At 35.3% G+C, this 25100-nt stretch overlaps 1 protein-coding gene across 8 annotated transcripts in view; it reads left to right on the top strand.

The window, feature by feature from the left end:
- ROBO1 (roundabout guidance receptor 1) overlaps positions 1-25100 on the top strand; it is a 1151566-nt gene that overhangs the window by 803033 nt on the left and 323433 nt on the right. For all 8 annotated transcript variants that reach the window (XM_073009653.1, XM_073009651.1, XM_073009652.1 and 5 more), the window contains one exon: positions 17687-18013. In XM_073009653.1, the coding sequence (XP_072865754.1) occupies positions 17687-18013 (327 nt within the window). The remainder of the gene's footprint in view (positions 1-17686; positions 18014-25100) is intronic.

The following is a 25100-nucleotide window of genomic DNA, read 5'->3' as shown; positions in this document are numbered from 1 at the left end:
TTCATATAAACCATGCCAGGCTTCTTCTTGTTCCCTTTCTGCCCCTGCACACCCCATTTGAGACATGCTTTCCCTACATCTCTGCTTACCCTATGGTTAAAGGTTGAATTTTGTCCCCCAAGATGTTGTTGAAGGCCTAACCTCCAGTACCTGTAAATGCAACATTATCTGAAGATAAGGTCTTTGCAAATGCTAGAGATAAGGTGAGGTCATTAGGGTGGGCCCTAATCCAATATGACTGTGTCCTTATAGAAAGGGGAAATTTGGACACAGAGATAGAGAGATAAGGCGAACACCATGTAAATATAAAAGACAGGGGTCAGGATAGGTGATGCAGCCGCCGCTGGGAAACTGCCAGGAAACCACTAGAAGGTGGAGAGAGAGGTGGAGCAAATTCTCTCTCACTGCCCTGAGAAGTAACCAACCCTACTGACACCTTGATCTGAGACTTCCAACCTCCAGAGCTGTGAGGCAATTCAATACATTTCTGTTGTAGGCGTCACTCATTTTGTGGTACTTTGTTACTGAAACCCAAAGAAACTAATGCACCTACTGTTTTGTTTTTTATTTTAAAATTTGTTTTCCATTAATGACCTTCTTAAAGAGTCTGAAGACCTTTTCTCTGGATCTTCTCTCTAAAAAAATGCGTATATGTTTATAAACACAAAACTCCAAATAATTTCAGAGGTAAAGAATCTCTGATCCACTCAAATTATTTGCAACCCACCATGTTCATCCAAGACCTCATCTTCTTTGTGAAGAGAGTTTGCCCACTTCACTTAACTTTTGATTGTCTTCTCTCTTTGGAAATGTACTGTGTATATTTTGCTTTTGGTACTTCATCCCATATTTCTTGGACTCCAGGCTCTCTCAACTTAAAAACTCTAATCTTTCTAAATACCAGACTCCTAGAGTATAAGATTTGTATCAGGTTTTGGAGGATAGGGTTAGTTCTTCATACCCACCCTCCTATCATCAGCATTGCAAGGTAATATATACCAAGTATGAGATGACATGTATCCAATGCCCAATACGTAACTGCAGGATACTAAGATACTCCATGCTCAACACCGAGTGCCTGCTATTGCTGCTGTCTTTCTTAAGAATATTAATATCTGCTAAACTACTTCCCACCAGAAAATAACTTGAACTTCCTGCTTGGGCAAGGGATAATAATAACAGGTGTTACTTCATCTTGTACTGAGTCCGGCATCAGGAGAACAGTAGATGTGAAAAGAAGTTTTAAAATGACAAGGCAGAGAGGCAGTGTTCTCTGACAGTACCATGGAAGGATGGCAGGCCCCGGCGTTTACAGTTTTAATTTGACTCTCAGCTCACTGCAAATTATTTGGGAAGTATTGTGCAAGTGATTTACCATGCTGAGCTTTTTAAAAATTCACCTAAAAAAGTAAAGAAAATTGTTCTTGTATTTTTAAAGGTTAGACCCTCTTCTAAGACTGTTGTGTTTATATCTTCATTCACACCCAGAGAAATTTGCATTCCGCTTTCAAGAATTCACAGGCACTTTGAAGCACATCCTGAACCGGCAAAGAACTTCTCTTCCTTCGTGTCTTTTACGGAAAGTTTTCCTGCTAACTTTGTGTGCATGGGAGTTAGAAGAACAGGATCCTGGTTCTAGTGACAGGGGATTATTTGTTGTCAACTTTGATCAAGTATTTTCACTCTAGTGATTACTTTTCCTTTGTTTGGAAAATGTGAGGGTTGACAAATTTATCTGTTCTTATTCCAGCTTTAACATGCTATATTAACCTCATTTTATGGATGAAGAAACTGACCCAGTAACTGAGGGTAGAGAGGTAAAAAAACAAACAAACCTGGGCCTAGAAGAAAAGCCCAAGTAATGTGACTGTGAATCTACTGCCTTCTCTCCTCCCAACTGCCACATACAACAAAAGTATGTTTTGTAGTTTTCTTTGATTTAAATTAAATTTGAGGACTTAAAAAAATTTCTCAGTCTGTGCAGTCCATTCTTGTACAAGGTGAATTCTTATACCATTGCACTATTTTACATTATAGTTCAGTGGTTCAGTGTCCACATTCTGGAACAGACTGTAGGAGTCTGAATATTAGTTCCACTTGTTAGTGTCTGTGAAATTTGGGATGAGTTATTTCATTCTGTGCCTCAGTTGTCTCATCTACAAATTAGGGATAATAATAATGCCCACTTCAGAATGTTGTGGGTATTGTGAGAATTAATATAACTACTAAAATTGGAACATAAGTACATTTTAGCTGTTGTTCTAACCTGACATTGAAGATAAATGAGATTATTATTTAAAAATCTTGCTTGTGTGCTTTTGAAGGTGTTTTGAGAAAGCTCCATTTGTTCTTGCTATTCTTAAACACATCAGTGTAGCTAACTGTGCAAAACCAAGACTAAGTATTCTGTGGATTATACAAGGTAGCAGTGTCATCTTGACCATCTCCTATGCATCTTGTGTTCCATAAAAATTTTGATTCATTTCTCCCTGACTTTTCAAATTTTTTTTTGTATGAAAAATTTACAATTGTAATTTATAATTGTAATTTGGTAGGGCTTTTGCATACTTTTGGGTGTCAGATTTTAAACATCTAAGTTTGAAGTCTGTGGAAGTATTGCCAGTATATGTATAGTGGTAATAATTCAGAGAGGGAATTTTCTATAAATTGCAGTTAAAATAGTGTTTTGTACATTGTGGTTTAAAACTATTATGAAGGAAAATGGGAACTCTGAAAAGTGGCATAAATAAGATTCCATTTGTCTATACATACAGTGTATTGCAATGATGAGGGTGATGCAAAACAGAAAACACTAAAAGAACAGATCTGCTTACAGTTCGCCAAGTAAAAAGTCTGTGAAGGGAAAAACCAGTAAAAACACTTAATTCCTTAAGTATTTTCTGTACCCTGTGCCATTTTGTGTGTATGTGTTTTGTTTTGTTTTTTTCTTGAGACAGTCTCGCTTCGTTGCCCAGGTTGGAGTGCAGTGGCGCAATCTCAGCTCACTGCAGCCTCCACCTCCTGAGTTCAAGTGATTCTCCTGCCTCAGCCTCCCGAGTAACTGAGACTACAGGCACCCGACACAGCACCCAGCTAACCTTTTGTACTTTTAGTGGAGACGGGGTTTCATCATGTTAGCCAGGATGGTCTCGATCTCCTGACCTTGTGATTTGCCTGCCTCGGCCTCCCAAAGTGCTGGGATTACAGGTGTGAGCCACCACGCCCAGACCCATTATGTATTCCTTTAACTTGTCTTCTTCCATAGTGTTTTTAGTCAGGTAAATAGAAAATAATTGTTTTAAGTTTATATGTAATATATAAAATATGTAATAGATATTACAAATACATATTACTATATAATATATTAATATATTATAAAATATATATTGCTATATATTAACACTATATTATAAAAGTATATTGCTATATTATATATTAATATTACCACTATTTGCATTGGTAGATATTTGCAGATTTTCATTTTTAATAGCGCTGTATTTCTGATTAGATAGGTTTTTTAAAAAATTAAGTTTAGATTTAATTTTCTATTTTTTTAGAGATGGGATTTTGCTGTGTCACCCAGGCTGGAGTGCATTGACTTGTCACGGGTGTGATCTTAGCTTCATTACAGCTTTACATTTCTGGCCTCAAGTAATCCTCCCACCTCAGCCTCCCCAGTAGCTGGGATACAGGCACCAGTATTTCCCGGCTCGATTAGATAATTTTTGCTGCAGAAGTAGCTGGCTGTTTTTTCGATCTTACAATTTAATCCTGCCACCCTCCCCCACTCCCCAAAAGCATATACTTTTGACTAATAATCCTTGATTGTACCTTTTCCACCTCCAAGCTAACCCCAGTTGTGAATCAGGTGAAAATGATCAAGGAATTACCATTGCTGAAATATTGTGCTGTCTGTGTATTAAACACTGGATACTGTATTGTCACATCTTGCTATATTGCTTTTCATGGTATCATTGTGAAGCTTTTAGGTGGCATATATCCCTTGTTGATCACATAGTGGGTGAATTTATAAAACTTTTAGCAAATCTGTGATATAGCTCTGTATTGAACTTTTCTGTTCTTTCTTCCCTTGTCCACTATACTTATATCACAGGCCCATAAATGCTATAAATTTTGGGCTTCTATCTATAATCGATAGGGGTCTGTATAGAATAGTTAGTAAATATTTGTTGAGTTGAAATAATTTTACTTCCATGCATTGTTTTAGATTATTTTCTTCTCGGGTCTCTGCCATTTAACAATTATTATTCCTGTGGGTTTCAAATTATCATAAAAAACAAGTAGAGAATTTACTATAGTTTTCCTCTTTGCGTTGGATTTATTTCTGTATTTTCACAGTGGGTAGACTATTCTACTCTTGTAATAAAACTACAATTTATCAAATATGATAGTAATGTGACGGTCCCTTTCTTTCACACGTATTGCCTTTCAGTAAACCTTTTTTTTTTTAATTTGGTTAATAAGTCAGCCAAGAACTTCTGATACTTTTTCTTTACCACCGACCCCCCCACCCCCCGACCGTGATGTTTATTTGCTGTAGTTTAGGATGTAATTAATGCATTCTTTGTTTTAAAACAGTTTACATCATAGGACAATTTGAATATGCTTGTTGGTACTAGTTACTATGATTACTTTTTTTGGATGGGATATTTGCTCTTTCAGTCTGTTCCACTTGACTTAAGAAGAAAGGGGGCCGTACTGTGCTCATGCCTGTAATCCCACCACTGTGGGAAGCTGAGGCAGGAGGATGGCTTGAGCTCAAGAGTTCGAGACACACCTGGCGACATAGTAAAATCTCTACTAAAAATAAATAAAATGAGCTGGGTGTGGTGGTGTGGTGGTGTACACCTGGCTGGGTGTGGTGGTGTACGCCTGTGGTCCCACGTGGGAGGATTGCTTGAGCCTGGGAGGTTGAGGCTGCAGAGAGCCAAGGTCACACCACTGCACTCCAACCTGGGCGAAGACCTGATCTCAAAGGGGAAAAAAAAAAGAAGAAGATGACGACGAAAGGGTGACCAAGCATCCTGGTTTACCAGGGACTGATTGAGGTAAACTTTAACTATTAAAACTGGAGTGATCCTGGTTAAACTGGGATGAATTGGTCAACCTAGGAGAAGGTTCCTTATAAGAATTGGTATTTATAAGAAGGTATTTATAAGAATTGGTTAATCTTACTAAGTCATCAATAAACTTGAAATACGTGCATTTTTTAATATATTGTTTTATTTGAAAGTTGTGTTCAGAAGAAGAGATATTCCTGTTTTCAAACTGAGGGTACTTACTGGAAGGCATTTCTCAGAAGTTGGTCCTAAAATGATGAGATATATCTAATTCTTGAACACATCAATATTTGGAATTATTAGCCTAATGGATAAATAAGAATTATAACTTGAATATCTCTCCAACTACAGTTTAAAGTTATTTTGGGAATTAACAAATGTTTGAATGTTTTATTTCAAAGCTCTTTAAGGAATAAGATTCCCAAACTTTAGGGTACATTAGAAATCATCTTGCATGCCTGTAAAGAATAGTTACTAGTCTTTGTACCCAGAGATTATGATTGAATAGGTAAGAAAAGAGTTATATTTTAAACCTCACTCTAGGTTTCTCCAAAGCAGATGTTTATGCATAGATGTAGTAAACAAAATACTTATTTCAAAAGAAAAATCCTCTTATTTTTTAAAAGACTGTATTATATATTGTCTTAACATTAATGACAAAGTAAATTTATATATTAAAAAAAACAAGAAACTTATGCTGCACCTCTCTCTATCTCAGTTGTAGTTTCTGTGCTAGTAGAAAGCTGGAGCAAAACCCATTATATTGAGATATATCAGTTATTACCAGTTATTACAGGCTGAGTAGGAAGAAAGTATATTTTGATAATGTAATTGAGTTTAATTTATTATTATTGAAGGATCTCACACATGCTTAAAAATAATCAAATGTGAAGTGAAAAATAATTTAAAGTTTAAATAAGTGATTTTCCCTGGGCAGCGTAGACCAGGAATTAGCTTGTAATGGCATAGAAGATAAGTAAGATAATTAGGTCTATTTGCCTCCTAAAGAGAAGCGGCAATTGATACCTGTTAATCGGTTTAAATCCATATCCAGTCTTTTAACTCCTGGGGCTCACACAGGGCATGACTGAGCAGCTCTGCACCTCAGGGTTTGTGGTCTCTATTCATGTAATCTCACTCAGGCTTTTCACATTTCCAGGAAAGCTTATTTTTGTCAGAGGCATTTGCTCCCACGCATTCTAACTGTGCTGCATGCAGTTCTGCACACACAACTTTCGCATTTGCTCACTGGTTGTTTATGGACCCCTCACTGGTTGTTTATGGACCCCTATGGTAAAAAGTTTTCTAAGAGGTAGATAAGTGCATATGCACTGTTTAAGTGCATATAGTGTCACTTGTCATTTGTATTAACTTTGCATCTTTAATAACTAGAAGAAAAGACAGAGAGAGACAGGTACTACTTACGGTATTTTTTTTTTTAAGGTTTTTTTGCATTCTTGTATCGCCAGTACCTAGCACAGAGCTGGTGCAGCATGGACGTTTAGTACATATATTTTGGGTAAATAAATGAACGCAAAAGAGTTAACAAAGGTTCAGTTTTATTTTCTCCATACTTTCCCAAAAAACGTTTGTTGGTTTTTGGAACTTCTAAAATAAAATATTTTATTATGAAAATAACACCAGAAGACCATGGATTATTTAGAAACGACACATGCTTATAGAGAAGGAAACAAAAACTATACGTTTCTCAACAGCTTCTAAGAAACAATGTTAAGATTCTTCTCAGACCTTTCTTCTATGTCTCTTTTTCTGTCTCTCTTTTCCTCAATCTGTCTTTTAAGCTAGAATTGTACAACTTACACCTCTGTTAATTCTTGTATTTATACCACACGTGATACTGTGTTCCGGTTTCAGATGTCAGTGTCCTCAGAATTAAATTTAAGGAGAGCTTCCAGCTATGAATGGGCCAAGAGCCTTGTATCGCCGATTGCTTACAGGAAGGCTGTGTCTTCAGGGCTCCCTTCCCTTGTGGATTTCTGCTTCCCATAAGCAGAATTAAGCCTATTCCTTATTTTCTCTTTGGCTCAGAGGTACACTGACTGCTCCAAGAATGATGCTTGTCTATACCACTAGGTATAAATACCTATGGGATCACTTAACGTTTTCTTCTTCCATTATTATTGATTATTCATTCAACAGATGTTTATTGAGTACCTGCCACATGCTAGGTGCTGTTCCAGGCAATGGGGATGTGGAAATATTTCAGTTATGGTTAATTATTTAATTAAACACAAGTATTTCAACAAAACTTGTTTTTATGGCTTTCTTCCTTCAAAATTAAGAATTAAACCACTCTCAAGACAGTTACTAAAGTAATAGATTTCCCTTTCAAAGTTGCATTAAAATACAAAATGATAAATGCGTGTAGACATATTATCAATAATAAAATGTTTTTAGAATTAGGAAAATTTGGGGGATTCTAATGTTTTTGCATTAAAAGTTGTATATATGTTAAGCTGTATACATGTTAATAATTTTTAAAATATTTTATTTATGGCTTATTTTGTCTATTAGATCAGCTAGACATTTCTTTTGGAATGATGAATTACTTACTTAACCCTTCAGAAAATAAAGATGACTAATTACTCATTTAAATATTTACCGAAGTATGTGCCATGAGATACTGTTTAGGTATTTATGATCACTTAAAATTTAGATTTTAAGTTAACATTTGGAATACTGTTCACATTTCTATATCTTGTGTGCTAAATGATTGGAAGCTGCTTCTCAGTATCTTGTTAGGGTGCCCTTAGAATCTGCAAGAGCTAAAGCCGAGATATAATGAGAAAGAGATGAGGAAGATATCAGGAGAGGAAGAATGCAGTTAGTTTGCTAATGTGTAAAAGGTTTTCTTCAGAAATTCTTACTCATGTCAGAAGTACTGACTGAGTTTTTCAAATGAGTGAAGTTGACAGCATTCCTATAGGGATTTCTCGGTAATCCTTTAAAAGGTTATTTTAAGTATTTTGTTTTCTAAAAGTGTAATTGTTTTGAGACAGTTAGCCTTAAAATTGCAATCCCATATGCTATCTTGCAGACATTAGTAACCCACCTAGAATCAAGGGTTACTGAAGTATAACACAAGTGTTATTGCCTAATTCAAAAAGTTGAAAGCTTTATTTTTAGTACTTTAATTGATTTTAGGTTGTTGACTTTTGGCAAATTATATCTATAATATACAGATTCCATGAAAATCTAATGTAACTCTTTAGACAAAGAACTCAAAAATATTACTTTAATGATCATTTTTAAAACCCTCCTATGGTTACGGAATTTTGTTATATTCATACTTGTTTTTACATACTTTAAACGGATAGGTTAAAAACATGGTTGTACAGTGAGAACACATGGACACAAAGAGGGGAACCACAGACACTGGGGTTTCCCGGAGGGTGGAGGTTGGGAGGAGGGAGAGGTTCAGAAAGAACACCTATCGGGTGCCATGCTTATCAGCTTGGTGATGAAATAATCTGTACACCAAACCGCCATGACACACAGTTTACCTCTGTAACAGACCGGCACATGTACCCATGAACCTAAAAGTAAGAAAAGAAAAAAAGTTTTTAGACACAAAAGTAAGATTAACTTAAGAAAAAAAATATTCTCTCCTTAGAAATTTAAATTGAGAACAAAGTAGTTTTGGTAAGCAAGGTTTATTTTATAAGTTCTAAGAGTATTTTTAAGTTGCCACTTCAATAGAGGAATCTTCTCATGTTCTGTATATTGAGGTTATTGTTGGCTCAAATATATAACCATCTGCTATTTCTATATTGTAAAGAAAGAAATGAAGCGCAGATTCACGTTGATTGCAGTACCATATAATTTGTTCTAATATAAAGAAAACTCAAGATTATAATTAACTATATTTCCATAGCAATAAAAAAAAATCATAGGACCACCCAAATACTGTTTTTTACCATTGAAAATATTGCCCAAATTCCTTTGTCAGTGAACATTTCAAAGGTCTGATTGGTTCTAACAAACAGCTGAAATAAGCCACTATATTATATTATGTTATATTTGTTGTATTATATTCTATTTTCAGACCTAAATGTTTTGGTCCATTAGAATGAGTATTATGGATGCACAATTACAAACAGCCTATACTCTGGCTACCCATAGTATATTTGTATTTTTAGTGAAAAGGAAATGAAAAACAACATGACTATTCACTCAGTAATATTTTAAAAGCACTAGTGTGTCTTTAAAATTCTGAAGGCAATACATTTACTCAGTGGATATATTTGGAATGTTTTCCACAAGGAACAGAGATGCTTTATTATAGATGGCTTCAGTTAGTCAGTCTCTGATGCTTCTCAGTAAAACAATAAGTTGGCTATGCTAAATGCTCTAGTTTTTTTTTTTTTTCTTTTCTCTCCTTTGAATGATGTTTTGCTGGAATTATGCCAAAACTTGCCAAGACCTGTGTAAGTAGAAAATTATTTTAAGTTGAATGCTCAACTAAAACTAAAGATTTAGCTTTATTTTCAGTGCTTCTTAAAAATCTAGGGAAAATAATTAATTCTTCTACAGATTACTAAGAATCCTAATGTAATTCCAGAAGAGAGTTAGGAGGAGAATGTAAAATCAAATAATGGTGCTTATGACGACTTCCAAAATACTTGATTGATGGTTCCAACTCGTGGATCAATGTAATATTATTTTGCGCATTAGAACTTATGCTAACCTATAAAGTGTAGGTATTATTTTAGCCTCATTTTACAGATGGAGAAACTAATATTCAGAGAGTTTAAGCAATTTATTCGAGTCCAAACAACTCAGAAGTTCCAGAGGCTAGATTTGAATGCAGACCATTTGAATCCCGTCTCTAGTTTTACTTACTTTCCCCCTAGATATTATAGTAGTTTATGTCCCTCCACCCTCACCCTGTTTCTTCCTTTGATTCCAGTTTCTTCTACTATTGTCTTATCTTGTATGGCTCTTATTTTTCAGTATTATCCGTGTTAATATTTCTGCCTCCCTTGGTAGACTTCAGGCTGTTAAGATCGGGGATTCTATTTCATGTTTCTTTGTGCTGCCAATGCTTAACACAATTCATACTACAGTATAGGAATAATATACAGGTAAACAACTGATGGATAGATTGGTGGATGGGAGATTGAGAGAATTTGAACTTTAACACATGCAAATATATTTGTTTGGTATTTTACAGAAAGTAAAATTCTTCAGTTTGCGTGTTACTTGAGCATTTTACTAAGGGGCAAATAGGAAAAATGAAACTCAGCCAGCCAGCTTCAACCTTCCAATTCCCTTAGTTACAGCTCAGGATGAAATCCTGCCTGAATTGGTTCAATCGTGACAATTCTGCAGTTACTGCCCTTCTAGCTTCTATGATGTTTGGATCTCATGACAGAGAAGCCTCTCCTACTTAGTTGTCTATATATTATTAACAATGGGAGAGGGGAGGCAAAATTGTTTCTAAAATTTAACTTATGCTACTGCCAATCTTTTTCCTATCTCTGGAGACATAGCCATACGATATTAGATTCTTTAGGAATATTACAAAAACACCAGGCACTCACTCTTGGAACTTCCTTTTGGTCTATTTTGGTAACCATTTTAGATGATAAATTCTACCAACGGCACTCAGTTAAATATTACGGTTATTCTAAATTTTGGCTGGAGAAGTTCTCCTCTAAATAGTGTTTTCTTAGGTAGAAGTTTATAATCAAGAGACATTAGGATAAAACAAAGTAGCTGAGGAAAATAGCATAATATAGTAATCACGTAGTTATTATAATCCATTCCATTTTCCTTGTATTCATGTACTATATATAATTTCAGGTGAAAGTACTTAGCGTTTTTTGTAGAGTGTAGACTGTTTTTATACTTCTTATTTCAATAGTAAGCATGAGTATTTGGACATGTGTGTAACTTAATAGAGGATATTTAAATCTACTCTGCACAGTGAGTAATTAATGGGTGCTGCCTTCTTATTTTTTACCAAATGTCTTCTTATAGGATGAAATTCTGACAGGAAAATTACAGGATTAGTGCCCATGATAGGATTTATGTTAATAATTGGAGGCAGTTCTGTTCCTTAAAATGTAAATGGAACTTAAATAAAAGTGTTAAGCAGCAAGGCTCTTTTAAGAATATAGGTTTAAACCTACATATAAATATATAGGTTTTTATATATTATATATATAATTGCCTTGAGGCAATTCTATACATCCCTGTGCCCACCTTGGACAGATGTCACCAAATTGTCTATTAATATTTATGGTGTGTCTGTCAGCTACTCACTGAATTTGTTCCTCTTGTGCTTTTAGAAGTTTTATAAGAATTTTTGTGCTGCAGGATACATTAATATGATATTTGATGGAGACAGATATTTTAATCATTTTAGGTTTTCTAATTGTATACAGCAGAGTATGAAAACAGTTGGATCAAAACAAAACTACTAATAAAATAAATACTCTTTTTTCTCAGTCTCTTAAGAAACAGACCTGAAACACAAATAAACAAAACCATAAGATAAATATTAATGTCATGCTAGAAAAAAAATAAAATCATATATATGAATAAAGAATAAAATTATATATATAATTCTTTTAATACATATGTTTATGCTTACCTCAGCAGAATAGTAACAAGAGCAGTCTCTTTAATGGTTACGTTCTGTGTTTGTGTAAAAGTGACCTGTCAGAGGGGGAAGCGGTTTACATCCAACTAGGAGTTTGGTTTCCTCATCATAAATCTCATGTGACTTTGATATATTTCCTTGAAATACTTAGCACTTACGTGTATATCTTTTTCCAGCTGTGGTTGTGTAAATATTTAGATATTTCAGTCACTCATGTTTATATTTTATCTTCCAACTGGGCAGTTGTTGAAGGAATCCTCCCCTGCCCTTTCCCTGATGCTGGTCTTGCCTCAAGTGAATTCTCAAGATTCTATCAGGATTATTGCAGAGGGCAGTTGACAGTATCAGCGAGAGTATCATCCTTGTTCCTTTTTAAAAGCCTCACGTCGTCAGTCTGTGGTTTCCCCCCTCCCCTCCTCTTTGTAACTATTACGTTTACTGTGCAGAATGTGGTTGAAACCTGGAAGTTGGTTCTGCCAATTGGGATATAGATTTTGTATCTTATTACATAAAATATATACAAATTAACATAACTAGAATATAACTAGAATGATGGTTATCAGATGTCTTATAGGAATGTGGAATTTATGATTGAAGAGAGAAACCTTGTTAGGAATAATGGGTCAAGAATATTATATGTATACTATACATAAATATATAATATAAATGTGACAGAGTGAAGGTGGACACCACTTCTAGGGCGGAAGATTGCAATCACTATCTGGTACTTGGAGCCTTTCGTCGGCACTCTTCCGAGATTTATATATGCTCTTCCATATTTGACCTGGTGTAACTCCCTTAAAGTTCTCCTTTAAGAAAGTGAGTCAGAGTTATATATATCCATGATATAGGTTATATATGGTATATATATAGGTTATATATATATATTTATGATATAGGTTTTCAAAACCCTCAAGTATATGGGCAGAAAAAGAGTTGGAAACCAATGATATCGAATTTTAATTGTGCAAACAATTGTGTAGGAATTGAGGTTCTGAGCATATGAGAAACTGATCATGTAAGGATATTTACTGAGCAGTGTGAGCTCGTGTTTGGAGAAGATGGCACAATACATGGAAAGCTTTCTATCTCCATGTATTCATCACCAGGGTCTCTGCTGAGTGAAGTAACTATGAAATCATTTGCAGATAGATATGCTGTGCATGGGGAAACACAACAGATGTCAACAGGTTTGGCCGTTTCTTGATGTTTTTATCATCTCTATTTTAAAAGTAAGCAATCAAAGTGAACACCTCCCGTGTTGGAAGCAGGCATGAACAAGGATGTTTCTCTGTGGATTTTAACTAATGAATGCAGTAGTTATGGAATAGTTTGAAAGAGTAAGGATGTTGAATCTGACTAGGGTTGAACTCCAGCACTGCCACTTCCCAGCCGAATGACAGCTGAGAGTCTCGGTTCCTCCATATGGGCACAGATATAACAACACACACTTCATAAAGTTGTTGTTGTAATAAAGAAGATGGTGGATAATTAACAGTAGTTTTCTTTTCCTTTTCTTCCTGCTTAGACTTTATAACAAATAATACTTCATCATACTTTTTAAAGATGATGATTACCATTTATGGTTTTTATTATTGAAGTTAACCAATCACTCATAAATATCACTCAGAAATTGGAAGATCTTTTTTCTGAAGGTTATACTTTATGAGAAACGTGGGATTTCTATATTTTGTTATAACCTCCAAAGGTATTGGCTTAATAGTCAAATAATAGGTTTTTTGCTGATCCTATTCATTCTCCTCAAATTATCACATGCTCGATAGTGTATATTTTCTCTTGAAATGTGTTTCTTAGAAGCAAAGTTCAGTCAGTGGGATATTCTGCAAAAAATAAATAAATAAAAAAGAGTTCAGTGGCCAAATAAGTTGGGAAATGCTGCATATTATACCCCTCTTTTGTACATCATAATATGCATTAGCAGACTAATCACCCTGAAAACTGCAACTGTTCCTTGAAGCAATGCCTAGTAACAATCTGAAGAAAGAGTATTCTTAAAGCCTTTTGAGAAATTTATCATTTAATAATATGGAAAACATTTTTATTGCTGAGATGTTTACTGAATTGTTCTGTACAAACATCATGGTAATAACTTGGTGAGTTCCATTCCCAAAGCCATACTTGGTTGTGGTTTCGCTATAGGGGACTTCAAATTAGGGACAGAGCAAACCCTCAGAAACAGTGCACTTTAGTGGAGCCTGGGTGACATCCAGATTCTGTAATTGGTCATTACTTCCTGTACATAATCCCTATGGACTTAAACAAAAAACAGTTTTAGAGATGCGGTGTTACTGTGTTGCCCAGGCTGAAGTGCAGTGGGCATTCACAGATGTGATCATAGCACACTGCAGCCTCCAACTCATGGGCTCAAGGGATCCTTCCACCTCAACCTGCCGAGTCTCTGGGACTACTCAGCTGGGCTTCCCCAGACAGTTTTGATCTTTCCTGTGGATTTCATCAGTGGCTCTATTCTAATTGACTTTCCAGCTGAGATTTCTTTTTCGTGGTCAAACTTAGGGACATACAATTGACAGCTTGTCAACACCGTTTGGATATTCTAGAAGTATCCCAAATTCTTCATGTCTCATACTGGATAGAATTATCTCCTCGCCCTTCTTCCTCTTACCAAATTTCACTCTCTTATTCCCTACCTTCAGTGAGACTGCTCTTCACCCATTACAGAGACAAGAAACTTGGAAACTCACTACTGTCTACCTCTCCTCCATCCTGTGCATTTGCATTTCCTTTTCCTCCATACTGTCAGTGGCTAGATTCTGTTTATTTTATGAATTAATATCTTGAGGTTCTTCCATCTGTTTTCCTTTCTGTCTGTTAATGGCTAGATTCTGGCTCTCGGATTTCTTTCTTTCTTTATTTTTGAGACAGTGTCTCCCTCTGTCCCTGTGCTGGAGTGCAGTGGTGCGATCTCAGCTCACTGCAGCCTCGACTTCCCAGGCCCAGGCGATCAATGCACCTGAGCTCGTGAGTTGCTGGGATTCCAGGCGTGCATCATACACCTGACTAATTGTTTACATTTTTTATAGAGATATGGTTTCCTTGTGTTGCCTAGGCTCGTCTTGAACCCTTGGGCTCAAGTGATCCTCCTGCCTTGACCTCCCAAAGTGCTGGAATTCCAGGCATGAGCCACCATACCTGACCCTGGTTTTCAGATTTATTGCTTGAAATGGGTCTTCATTAATTCCTTCTTAGCTCATCCTGTTAAGTCCAGTTTCATGCTGCCAATAGTGAGCTCTTTAAAACCAGCCTTTATGATACCCATCCCTTGCTTAAAATTTTTTAATGGTTTCCGGTTGCCTTCCACTGGGTTCCAAAACTGTTGCTCAGTGTACAAAGCCCAAGATGTTACTTCTTTTAGCTATTTCTTCATACTTATATTCACCATCTCCGAAATGCACTTTATACTCAGGCCGTACTAAGCCACTTACAGGTCCCGCAAGTGTACCACATACTCCTGTACCTGTGCCTCTGGGTGAAATCATCTCCTGTCTTCCCTTTCTGACTCATTCTTCAAGGCTTATCTCAAATGTAATGTGTTTGAGTTTCTTCTCTGTCTTGCTCAGGCAATCTTAGGTGCTCCTTCTTTGTATTCTCATGACAACCTATATATCCCTATTTTCTATCTGAAATGGACTTTCAGATTTTAAAATAAAAGTTCCTTTAATTAAATATCTCCTCGGCAGTCAATCCTCCTTAGCATCCACCTTTCAGAATTCCAGCCAAGGGTAAAGGCCAAGAACGTACTGTAATACTTAATCTTCTGAAGTTGTATAGCACTGACTGTTATGACTAATCTAAAATCCAATCTGAATTTCACTTGGCTTCAACATAGCCTTAGAGAATATGAGTTTCCAAGTAATTTTTTCTTTTATATTGCTAGTTTATTTCCTCCCTTTCTAGAGCTTAGTTTCATTGAAAGAATCTATAGCATGCTGTATATATGCACTAAGCTAAAGTTATTAGTGTTTCAGATTATAAAACTATTAGCATTTCAAATTATAATCTTTGTTTCATGATGGACATAAATAATAGATCTATTATTCATTAATTCATTTCACTAAGAAAAAACATTAGTTGGAGGAGTTACAAATTAGAAACAGATACAAATAAGCCTCGTGTAGGCCTTACAGTCTGTTAAAGGTTGAATGTATACATATTAGTTATAACTTTTTAAAATAAAATATTTTCCTGTCTTGTCATAGAATATGCATGATTCTTAAACTTCATCTCATTCTGCTTAGTTAGGTCTTTCTTGTCAGCACTTCATTCTTTTATGTCATTTATTCAACACATGGTTTACTGAGAACTATAATGTGAACAGCACTCTGCCAAGCATAAGGGAAATACCGTGAGCAAAACCAGACCCGCAGATCTTACAGAAGGGTGGGAAAAACAGACAAATAGCATCAGACAAATAGATTTATATATTGTGATTCTTATCATTCTTACCATGGGTAGCTATGTAGTGCTATTTAGGTTTATAAAACCAACATTTAACTTTCTTGTAAAGATTAGGGAGAGCAGAGATTTGAAATAAGAGTAGGTGTATTCTACCGTAAGATTCTTTCAAGCCCAGACCTTGTGGCACGCATAAGTCATGTGGCAGTAGGATGTGCAAGGTATCTGTAGAGCTAACAGAAGTCAGACTGAAGACAGCAGAGAAAGGCATGGAACAGGAAGTGTCTAGACAGCTGGATCAGGGAATGAACATGGTAGCTCTTGTAGCTCTAGTTAAAGACTTACCTTAAGAGCAATAAGTTTATTTTAAGAGCCACTGAAGTAGAAGACAACCCACATTATATTTGCATTTCAGAGCCTTCATCTGGCTACACTGAAGTGAAACTATTTCAGAGGCTTTCCTACATCTTGGTAGAAAGGGACGGTAATTGGACTTGGGATGGTAGCTGGCTATAGAGACGAGGCTAAGCAGATTAATATGAGAACTTTTTGGGAGGAATTTGGGAAGGACTAGCAGACAGAAAGAGAGGAAGACTGGTGTCTACTTTGCCTTATTCATGGACCTTGAAATACTAGATGAGGGCAAAGTTTGGGACTCTATTCAGTAAGGCCTTTGGCTGTGGAATTTGAGAAATCTTTGATAAATTTACGTATTTCCTCTATATAAGCAGAAATAAGATAGGAATGTTATAAAATATGAAACATCATTCCTGTTTTTGAGATTATAATCTCATTGGAAACAATAAGGTACAGACACAGAAAATATTTAAATGACATAGACACTCAGGGCTTCATTTATTAAGTAATACGTAAGGTGCAGAATGAAGCCCCTCACTCAACATCCTTTACCATTTAATAGTATATTTAATTATTTAAACTCAGGTACTTAGCATTTCACCTCTGAAGTCGATTAAAATATAAATTATTAATAAAATTATTAATAAAACTGGGGAAGTGTATATACTTTTTATTATTTAGGAACATATAAAAGTCTACATAAAGGACAGTGCTATTATATATTTGAATGTAAATGTTCATTTGTATATAGCATATGTTTTGTTAAAGTGTTGACTGCTGTTTGTTGAAAAGGAGATTCCAGGGAGCCGTGCCATTATTTGTAATACTCAGGAAGCCATTCAGTACTTCTCTACCACATTCCTCTGCAGAAATAGGCACATGCATGATATAGACAGGCAATGTAATGGGTTCTGAAAGGACTTGTGGATAAGGGATTTGAGGAGCAGACAGGATTTGCACAGGCAGTGTGTAGGCTAGAGAAGTTTCTGAGTGGAGACTCAAAAGGATTCAGGAATTGGAAGGTGTAGTCAAGGCAGACACCAGAAATATTCTTAGTAAATAGGGTAGGAAGGGTAGGCCAATGTTATACAGTGTTTAAACAGTAATGGTTAAGCCGATGCTTTTGAAATGAGCAATTAACTGTTTTCAAGTGATATTTGAAGATATTTTGTCAATTCTTCTGCAGGCTCCCGTCTTCGTCAGGAAGATTTTCCACCTCGCATTGTTGAACACCCTTCAGACCTGATTGTCTCAAAAGGAGAACCTGCCACTTTGAACTGCAAAGCTGAAGGCCGCCCCACACCCACTATTGAATGGTATAAAGGGGGAGAGAGAGTAGAGACGGACAAAGATGACCCTCGCTCACACCGAATGTTGCTGCCAAGTGGATCTTTATTTTTCTTACGTATAGTACATGGACGGAAGAGTAGACCTGATGAAGGGGTCTATGTCTGTGTAGCAAGGAATTACCTTGGAGAGGCCGTGAGCCACAATGCATCGCTGGAAGTAGCCAGTAAGTAAACTGGGCTTTCTGTGTTTGGCAGGGGGATGGCAGAATGGCATCATTTGTTTGATCATGGCAATGAAAAGTCGAATTTGTATCCTAGGCCTTACCTGAGGATAATCTCTAGCTTTGTATATGAATACAATCTACTATTTGAGTTTTCTGTGTTTCTCATCCTAACTTGTTATTCAAGCTAAATTGGGATTTACACCGCGTTGATTAATGATTTGACTTTTGATTGGGAGTGATTTTCTGTTGGAAAATTTTATTAAAATTGTTCTACCCCCTTCTTTGTTACTTTTAAATATATTGAATAGGGGACCATGTGCTGCATATAGTTCAGCTACTTGAGACACTGAGGCGAGTGAATTGCTTGAGCCCAGGAGTTCTGGGCTGTATCGCACCCTGCCCACTGCGTGTCCAAACTGAGTTTGGCATCGGTATGGTGACCTCCTGAGAACGGGGAACCACCAGGTTGGCCTAAGGAGGGGTGAACAGGATCAGGTCAGAAATGGAACAGATCAAAACTCCCAGGCTGATCAGTAGTGGGATCATGGCTGTGAATAGCCAAAAAATACACACACGCACGCACGCACACACACACGCAGATGCACACACGTGCGCACACGCACACACATGTGCACACACATGCATTTATACATATCTACATATGAGAATTTGTCTATAAATAAGATACTGTGGGATTTAAAAATTTGTCTTCATTAAGAAAAATACTTTCAACTGGCAGTTTAAGTTAGGGTTTTAACCATTTCTAATTCTTAGAAATATATTTCTATGAAAACTATATAAAAAAAGTATGAGTATATGCCTTATATTTTATTTTCTTGGCCACTGTGGGGTGCCTTTGGAAGGAAACAGGTGTATGTTATCCTCAAGTAGTTGGTGGTTCAGTTTATTTACACTAGCACCAAATACAGTTTATTTGAAATTACCCTCAAGAAGGATTTATTGACTAACCATTAAACTGTTGTGTCTATAGGCTAGATTTGTACTGCAGTTGAATAAGAATTGGGCTTCTTTTATTTTCTATCTACATTCAAGGAGTAGCCAAAATGATTCATTCCCTTGAAAGGATCCTGCTGTATATAATATGACAAAAATTGAGAATTGCATAGGGATTGGAGAGACAAAGGAAATTTAGATAAAATTCACTTTATATATAATTTTCTATAAACTATATACATAACTATGTATATATTTGTATATGATGTTTTTCCAAGGTAATTGATATGTTCAAAATTTTAATTATATAAAAAAGTTTATGTTCAAAATTTTAATTATATAATAGTTTTCATAGTCTCCAAAGTTGTCTTCAATATTCAAATATAACTTAAGTATAAAATGATGCGTGTATATAATTATGAAGTTATAAATGTGGAAAGGAATTTAGAGACAGATTATTCCAACTCGATCATGTTACTAACGTGAAATCAGCCCCGGAGAATGTGAATGACTTGATCGCCCTCCCAGAGCCTCGTGTTACCTAAGACAGAATGCCAAAAGTGTCTGATATGGGCGTAAAATATAATTAGATACAATAAAAAGTAAAGCAGCCATTTACAACTATGTTAAAACTAGCTCTTCATTTTAAAAATATTTCCTTGAAGTTCTCCAAGCCAGTTTATATTTGCCTATTCACAGTTAACTAACAATGAACTTACGGCCTTTCTCTTAGTGTCTTGATTCTCAGTAAAGGTCTCGAAACTAAATTAGTGAGGTGAATGACAGCTATCATCATCACAGAAGGTTAGTTTTGTTTGTTTGTTTGTTTGTTTTTTAAGTCCAACTTGAAATGTAGCCCATGCAGAATAAGTTTAAATGTTTGACCTATTTATAAAAGAACGTGTAGTCCTCCCTCGGTATTCATGTGGATTGGTTACAGGACTGCTGTATATACAAATACCCATGGATGCTCAAGTTCTTTATATATGACATAGTATTTACACATAACCTATGCACACCCTCCCCCCAAACATACAATATGTTTGGATTACGTTCCATAGGTCTTATAGTAATTGTTACTATATTGTATTGTCTAGGGGATAATCACAAGGGTAAAAAAGCCATACATATTCAGTATAGATGCTATCATTTCTTTTCCCCTAATATTTTCCATCTGTGGTTGGTTGATTCCACAGTTGCAGAGCCCATGGATATAGAGGACTAACTGCATATTTTGATAAAGTCATATTTCAAAGTTATGATATTAGTATCTTTGTAACTTTTGACACATTTATATTTAAGAATAATTATTCTCTGTGGAGATAAAACTAAGTTATCTGAAAACTAATTTAGAGAATTTAAAAGGTGATATAGATGACCTAAACCAGCTCCTATTCTGGTAGATAAGAAACTACAGAAGGTAAAATAGTGATTGTTCTCTGGAATTATAATTGCTTATAAGTGAGTTATTTACCAACTTTGATGTTTTCAAATATCGAAAATCACTTTTTTTCTGTATTATTTCCTACTCTGCTTGTGTTTTTATCATTGTCAGAATTTTTTTAAAAGTTATAGACTTGAATAAAAGGACTAAATGCTTACTTTCTAGAGCTTCGTTTTCAAACACCTTTAGTTTTACCCCCGCATGATCAAGGTACTTTGAATGCACTAGGATGTTGAGAGTTGTCTTTTCTAATCTGGCTTTTGTGTAGGTATTTTAAAGATACTATTAGTTGCCAGTTAAGTTCTCTTTCTTAGCTAGACATTCCATTACCTTGAGAGGCCATTATAGGAAAAGCTTTCTAGCCTTAGTCAGCAAATATACAATCATGGAGTTGAAACCAGCTATAAGATCATTATATCACTTTTACCGGCAAAATATTAAAATACAGAGCCCCTGAATGTGTGGCTCATAAATTTTAGGATGATGTTCATCATTATGTCTCCAAAATGTTTTCAAGCTCCCGAGAAAAAAGAACATTATAATTGACTGAAAAATATATGTACTTTCAAAATATTTTAAGATATTATTTGGGAACAATTAATATACTTTTAAATGGGGAAATACATATATATAGAGAGAGTAAATATTTATCAAATATAGTTTGACGTTAATAAGGATAGTTTTATAATAAGCATTCTTATTAGTGATAATAAATATTTGAAACCCTGGGCCAGGCGCAGTGGCTCATGCTTGTAATCCCAGCACTTTGGGAGGCTGAGACAGGCGGATCGCCTGAGGTCAGGAGTTTGAGACCAGCCTGGACAACATAGTGAAACACGGTCCCTACTAAAAATACAAAAATTAGCTGGGCATGGTGGCACATGCCTATAATCCCAGCTACTCGGGAGGCTGAGGCAGGAGAATTGCTTGAACCCGGGAGGCAGAGGTTGCAGTGAGCCGAGATCACACCATTGCACTCCAGCCTGAGCTACAGAATGAGACTCCGTCTCAAAAAAAAAAAAAAAAAAAAAAAAAAAAAGCAAAACAAAACAAAAAAAGAAACCCTGAAAAAGTTGAGTAGTGTTTGCTTTGAATAATTTTTATACTAGTTTAATTGCAGTTATTAAAAGCATGTTGTTTTTAGCTGGATATGGTGGTACACGCCTGTAATCCTAACAGTTTGGGAGCCCAAGACAGGGAATCACTTGAGGCCAGGACTTTGAGATCAACCTGGGAAACACAGCAAGACCTCATTTCTGCAAAGAGTAAAAAAACAAAAATTAGCTGGTCATGGTGGTGCACGTCTGTAGCCGCAGCTACTCTGGAGGCTGAGACAGGAGGATTCTTCGGTGCTGGAGATTTAGGCAGCTTTGAGTCATGATTGCCTCCCTGCCCTCCAGCCTGAGTGACAGAGTATAAACTTGTCTCCAAAAAAAAAAAAAGCATATTTTCATTCGGGCAAATTGTATGATTTAGACACAAGTTTATTGGAAAAATTAAATACTCTGCAGTTAAAAAGATTTTGTGTGTTTACAAAGTCTAGAAACTCTTACTTAGAAAAATCATGCTACGGTGCACTACAAATGGATATGTAGTAATTTCATTCACTGCATTTCAGTTATTTATTTTAGGCGACGGGCACTGCTAATTCACCATGTTGAAGACGTTTCAGTCCTAAAGCCAAAACTAGCTTTTTGTGTGTGACGTAAACAGGGTAAAGGTGAGGGGGAAAGCATGGGCTTTATTTGCTGTCAGTTAAGCCTGTAAAGTATTGTTATAGTTTGGGTTTTATTTTTTCCTGGAAAATATTACTACCTAAAAAAATGTTTCCTCAGTTTAGGTACCAGAAGTTCAATGAGAACTATATTTACTTTCCCTAAGGCTCAGACACAGGAAGACAAAGATTGCATCTAATTGCTTAGTGAAACTATCGCCCCAAGTAAAAACATTGAGGAAAAGTGTCTTGAGGCAACACAGGTTTCATAGCACAGTTGTTGGTAATGCTTTTAAAAACATTTATATGTGTTTTATTTGCCTTTAAACCAAGTTTTACAGCTGTAACAACAACTGTATTTCTTGGTTCCTAACAATTGTCGACCTCTCAAACATTGAAAAAAATTTAATATAGAATGCCATTTAAAACCTTTATTTCTGTATAGAAATAATATTTTTGTCTATTGTGCCTTTAATATTTATTTAAGCTGAAGTAATGCACCAAAGTTATTCTATTTATGTTATTTGGGGGAGTATTTATTTTTATTTTCATTTATATCCCAATTATAACAAGGGTAGACCTCAGTGCAGATATTGGTTTATGTTTTGCTGCTGTTCTTTGCTGTGTAGTAAAAGCTATAAACCTTTTTCTCAAAAACAGTTTTGGTGCAGTTAAAGTTATCTCACACAATTATAAAGTCAAAACATTGGAATGTTAAGAAATGTGTAGTGGTTTTTATTTCTAATGTTTTCACTTGTAATTATTTGAAGTTTGATTTTATAAAAGAAAACAATTTTTATGCACAAATGTGGTTTTAAAATTTATTTTTCATTGATTATTTTTCTTTGCAAACCAATAATCACCTCTTGATGAGAATATGAAATTATTTAATTTAGAATACTTTGCTGTTTTTAAGACATACAAATTCACTATTCATCTAATTCAGTTTCAAACTCACCTTTCTAAAGTCTTACGAGTAGTATTTTCTTGCTTATTTTGGATTAGCTCTATTTAAAAGCTTATTAGGAAAATATTTTGTGGGTCTATTCTCTTGTACCCAATATCACCAGTGATTAATCTTAGAACTCCATGTTATGCCTGCCACAAATTGATAGTACAGATCTTTGACACAACTTATATTTAATACGTAATTTGATCTTGGATAATTACATTGAAGTTTAAAGAAAGTTAATTTGAACCTTGACCCTCCTGTTCTCCACTGTAGAACATGGCTCTCTACATCATCTGCTAAGCAGTGTACAGGTAGCATATGGCTATTTGTTTCCATTTAAGCTGTTTTCTCCTGAGGAAGAGAAATTCCCTCCAGACTAGGCAGACATCTGCTGGCTATCTTAGCAGCAAAACCATAGAACTAATTTTCCTAAAAGTGTATATATATTTTGTTAATTAATTAAAGATTATGTCTTCTTTAGATTTTAGTAACTGGAGTGCTTTTTAATAGTAATTGCTTTGAAGTAAAATGTATGCATTTTGAAGGAATATTTTCTCGCTGCTTTCAATGTTATTTCATTGTTATTAGTAGTAAATTATGCTTAGAATTCAGATTATACAGTTTTCCTCATGTGGGTAAAACGAGAGCGTGAACTGGCCATGCATGCTGAGTAGCCACATGTTTACCTCGGTACCATAGAATGTATTTCCAAAATCAGTCCAGGGACGATGGAAGCATTACTCCTAGGGGTCAAATGGTTCCGATGAGATGAAGTGGAGTGGAAATAGCATATGCTATTATAAAATACTGATTGATTGATTGGTGTGTGTGTCTGTGTCTATGTGTGAATCAGGAAGATTGAGGGAAGGAAAGATTTGTTCAATATCAAAGAGCAGACCGGTGATAGCATGAAGACCGGAAATTGGGTCCTCCATTTTGAGCTTAGAATAGATGAGAATCCCTGACTTCTGAGATATCAGCACCACAGCTTAGAACTAACTCTTGGCAAAAGTGGATGGTCTTTGGTGAGGGCAGAAAAGCCGTATATAAATATATGTATGTGAAAACACACACATATATGTATATATCTTTACTTGACAGACTTTTTATATTTGAAATTGAACTAGCTTTATATTGCATCTTTTAAAATATTCCTTGTTTCCTCTACTTTTGTCTTTTAAAAATATGTACCATTTGAAAATGCTTTGATCAGATTCTAAAACATTTTTAAACATCTTATTTTTATTTTCGGTATTCAAAGGAAGACTGTTAAAGGGTGGTTTAGTTTAACAATTTTAAACACCATGTTACTTTTTTGTACACTTATACTCTAAAGTGTACTGGCTCTTTATTCCAAAAGTGATTCATGATTAAATGAAATAACACATGTAAAATATATAACACAGTTACTAGCACATGGTTATAATTCATAAGTCTCAATTGTTGTTGCTATTGTTTTCACTACTTTTTTCTCTTTACTTCCATTATGGTTAGACACTAGAGAACTGAAAGATTATTTAAACAGATCCTCTTATCTGAAGGGGACTTGGATAGTTCTGATTTCAAAAATGAGATCAGTTCTTACTTTATTTTGAATTTGAATATATATTTGCTAAGATACTAAAATTTAAATAAAATGCTTCAGTTATTGAATTTCTTTAAATTAATTTCTGATTAAGTAAAGAATATACTGAAAATACTAAATTCCATCTTGAATTGAAATCGATCATGTGGGAAATTGACCCTTTGGATCCTCATTGGTGATGCAGGACATGCAAATAGTCTTGAGTCCACTCAGTATTGTTTCAGGAACAAATTTATTTTTATAACTTTTATATTCAAATTTTCTTTTTCAATTTATATTTGTCCAGTTAAGTAAACAAGCAATACTGCTAAGTTCCATGACATGATTATATTTATTAAAGACTTTTTTGCTATCACTCACAATGCGTTCTTCTGTCATTGCCTGGCATAATAATATGTTTGGGTTTTTATTAATATTTTAACATCTTTAATGACCAGA

The sequence above is a fragment of the Chlorocebus sabaeus genome, chromosome 22 (assembly GCF_047675955.1).
Source record: "Chlorocebus sabaeus isolate Y175 chromosome 22, mChlSab1.0.hap1, whole genome shotgun sequence".
Taxonomy (NCBI): domain Eukaryota; kingdom Metazoa; phylum Chordata; class Mammalia; order Primates; family Cercopithecidae; genus Chlorocebus; species Chlorocebus sabaeus.
The sequence above is the reverse complement of the archived record's forward strand: the minus strand, read 5'-3'. Positions and strand labels throughout refer to the sequence as shown.